General features: G+C 43.2%; 1 protein-coding gene across 1 annotated transcript in view; it reads left to right on the forward strand.

Moving 5' to 3' along the window:
* Nucleotides 1–3,311, forward strand: part of npas1 (neuronal PAS domain protein 1) — a gene marked incomplete at its 3' end in the record, with an annotated part of 30,644 nt that extends 27,333 nt beyond the window's left edge. The window contains 2 exon segments of the mRNA XM_014005213.1: nucleotides 1,733–1,800; nucleotides 3,222–3,311. Of these exon segments, the coding sequence (XP_013860667.1) occupies nucleotides 1,733–1,800; nucleotides 3,222–3,311 (158 nt within the window).
* Nucleotides 3,312–3,951: the final 640 nt, after the last annotated feature.

Consider the following 3,951-nt stretch of genomic DNA (forward strand, 5'->3'; position numbering starts at 1 on the left):
CTCCCTGCCTAACCACCTCCAACTCTATTTGTATTGTAATTGCCTTGGTAAACAGCACCACTTTGGTCCTGAAGCAGCTCTGATAGCTTGTGTTTGGGATGCATTAAGAGTGGTGATGCAGACACTCAGTCTGTGTGGGTACCTGGTTTTTCTTATCATTTACAGGACCTTTTCTGGTATACACACCTACCTTGTCAGGGTTGGTTGTCCTTTTGGGGACCAAAGCCCAGTCCAAACACGATGTAATGCCATTTTGGGGTCAGGGGCTATTGTTAGGGTAAGGGTCTGGGTTAGGCTACAGAATTGAATGAAAGTCAGTACATGGTTATAATAAGGATAGGAAATGCAAAGCAACCACAGTAACACAAAACAAAATATTTTGTATATTTATACTTCTGTGTGCAAACTAATGGTAAATTGTTAAAACTGTTGGTTTAGTTGGCTTCAGTTCAACCATGAAGCATGTTTTAAAACATTCCTGTCACTACTTCATGTTTTAATGTTTCTTAAACTTTGGAAGCATAAACATACATCTTTACATATATTGATTAATATCTTTTAACCTTTATTTTGCAATCACTAGTTGTGGGTATTGAGTGATTAACAGYCTTCTGCAGAGCTTGAAGACCTGCTGAAGAATGACTAAAACATGCAGGATATGGGGCCTCGAGGACCAGGATTGAGCTGTGTTAGACCTTCTGTTTTCTCTGCACATGTTGAATGTTGTTTACCATGGAGCGTTGCGATTTATAACAAAATGTAAACCTTTCACACACCACTGTACCCTATTCTCTCTGGTAAACTTGCCATTCTACTCAGGTATACCTTTAGTTACAAATCTATCCTTGGCCTGCTGCCTCTGTGTCTACGTTTCAAGATGTCAGACAGTACAGTCATAGTCTACACTCCCAGAATTTTACAGAACTTGGGAAAATACTTTTTTCTTTACTGCTCATTTTCCTGGAATTCACTGCAGTAAAAACTAGGGGTGCAACAATACATGTACCCGTGTCMAACCATTCAATACAGAGCTTTAGGTTCAGTACACACTTGTATCAAACAATACAGATTTTTTAAAAATATTTTATCAACTTGTCTTCTGAAGATGCTCTGTGTTGAAGGATCAGTGGATCTGTGTTCGACTACTCCACCTAGGCTGTATTGTCGAGCGCAGGTCCACCGAGAAACTTGCTGTTTCAGCAACATTTAATTTAAAAACTGGACTTTTGCGATTAAACAAATGTTTATAATTAATTTAAATCAATTACAAGTTAAAAAGGGCATGGACATTTCTCTTTTTTTGTATCGAAAAAATATCAAACCGCGAGACTAAAGTATTGAACCGAACCAAGTCGTGAATTTTCTGTATCGTTGCACCCTTAGTAAAAACTGAAACTYTCCAGTTTGATTGCACTGGGACATTTTCAGCATATTTTAAAGAAAATGGGAACATCATCGTTTAAAGCCTGTTCTTGTTTTTAGGTTTGTTTAATTCTGCCCCCTTTAAATGTCAACATAATGMTTTATGCTTTTGTGTAACTGATGTCCTGTGTTTGTGTTACAAGTCTCTCTTGTAACTTATTTTTAAAAATGTACAACCTCAGCTGTACCTAAAAAGACTAAGGAACTAGAAATACAGATGGAAAGTCGAAATAAAGAGGAAAAATAGGAAAACTAATGAAAAATAAAAATCAACAGGTTTCTGATGCGTTTTTCTTTTTTTTCTCTGCAGTTCGACGATCAGCTCATTCTCTGGCCACAGACATGTTTGAGCAACACTTAGGAGCACACCTCCTACAGGTAACAACGACCGCGCTCCCTTTATTTTTTTACCGCAATGACTGTAATGTCTTTTTTTATTACATCAGTTTATCCCGTAGTCCTTTTCCAGCCTTACTTTCCCACAGCAAAAACAAACAGGAACATCGTACGCTTCTGTGTGTTTTTAAAAATGGCCAAAATATAAAATGTGTGTTGTGTTTCGGACAGCGGCGCTTTAGTGTAACCCTCAATTATAAATTCCCTGGCAAACTCCCAAACGCATTCATATACACAGACGCAAACATCTGATGAAGCTCAGATGCTCGGACACTGCTGTTGCCATAGAAAGCCTCCCGTTTGGGCTGACAGATGAATGGAGCCTGAGGGGCTTTTCTGAGGCAGGGGAGTTGCAGGAGTGATGAAACGCAGTACAAAGACTCAGAGGAGGCGCAAAGAAAGTAGTCCTGCAGATTGAGCTTTGGACCAGGAGGAGTTTGAGGTTGGTGGGGGGGATTCAGAAGTGAGAAGGGTCGTGTTAAAAACAAAGAAACACCACACGTGTTTCCAGTCCTCCGGCATTTTGAAGGAGGAAGGGAAAGCTTGGTGAGCAGCGCTGATAGAAATCAAATTAATGCTCCAGAAAAACTGTATGATTTCACCCGCCCCTCCCAGCCATCCTCCCTCTGTAATAGCCCGATAATTGCACTTTAGTTCTCCGACATTCAGACGGCTGGTTTCTCCCTCGCTGCGACACATGACGCCCCACACCCCGGCCCGGTCATTTGCATACTGGATGTGGCAGTTGCATAAATTATCGCAGCCACTTTAAGTGTCGGGCCAGGCCGAAGCAAGCCAGGCCGCCAAAATAGCAATTCTTTTTTTCTTCTTCTTCTTCTTCATCCCTCAGCTTCAAGTGGCCCCGGTCCTGTGTCTTCTGTGAGGCGACTCACTCCTGGACGCCTGTTATGACYATTAATATTATTCTCTGAAGCAGTCTCCTCTAATGGGCTGGCTGTATACCTTTCACTTCTCATTAGAGTCAGCGCAGCCTGTAATGACTCTGGATTTATCTGTGTCTGGTGTGTGTTTATGAGTGTGTGAGGCTGCGGGTCCAGGCTGAGGCTTTGTCTTGGACTTTATTACGGCTGATTGAAACAGCCCCGGTCTATAAGCGGTGTTTCTCTTTTGTTAAATTTGTTTACGTGTGCCCATGTGTGCATGGYCGGGTGCGCACGTCGTGCCTCCGTGCTGTGTTTGAGGAGGCAGCTGTTGTGTGTAGCGGCAGGTTTGCGTTCGTGTGCGTAAAGTGCACTCGTGAATTGAGACGAGAGGCCGAAGGGTGACGCGTTGTTTGTTCTCTAGCTCATTGCAATTTGTTCGATACTTGCTAATTGCTCTAATTTGTCTGTCTTGTTTCTGTTTACCTTTGTGTGTGTGTCTGCTTGTGTGTGTGTGTGTAGTCTCTGGATGGCTTTGTGTTTGTGGTCAGCCAGGAGGGACGCTTCCTCTACATCTCAGAGACGGTTTCTATCTACCTGGGGCTCTCACAGGTAAGATTACCTCATCTTGCTCCCTTTCACACAAACACAGGAGTATTCCCTGGTATCCAAATGCATTTGCACACGTGTCTCCTGCCCATGCTTTCATATCCTCTCTCAGGAGTGTGTGTGTGTGTGTGTGTGTGTGAGTGCGAATATCTTCAGCTGCACACCTTAAGATCATCTCTGGAGTGCAGCTCTCATAGGGGACAATGCATCTCTCCTTCTTTATTCCTTCCCACCTCCCTCTCCGCTGCTCCAGGTGCTCACCTCTGTTGATTGCCTGTGGCCTCTTGTACTGTGAATGTTAAGTCCTGCCATTTTGCCCAGATGCATAAATAATAACAGTAATTACTGGCCCAGCAATCAAAGTGTCGCCCCAGCGCGCTGGGCCTGTCTAGGGGAACAAATCGATAGGCATCTTAAAAGCCACATTGATTGTAGGGAGGGAGGGGGGGAAACACCAAGGGGGATGGGAAGATAGATAGAGACAGCCAGAGAGAGAAAGAGTGGGGAAGGAGAAGGAGAGGAGGTGTGATAAGAGGAGGATGAGGGATTGGGGCAGCATGAGAGGGGAAAACGGTGCTTTATTTAAAGAAGTAATTGAGTGTAATTTTATGTGAAAACTTAACGTGATTTAGGGATTTTGTGT

Source organism: Austrofundulus limnaeus, unplaced genomic scaffold (assembly GCF_001266775.1).
Source record: "Austrofundulus limnaeus strain Quisiro unplaced genomic scaffold, Austrofundulus_limnaeus-1.0 Scaffold29, whole genome shotgun sequence".
Classification (NCBI taxonomy): domain Eukaryota; kingdom Metazoa; phylum Chordata; class Actinopteri; order Cyprinodontiformes; family Rivulidae; genus Austrofundulus; species Austrofundulus limnaeus.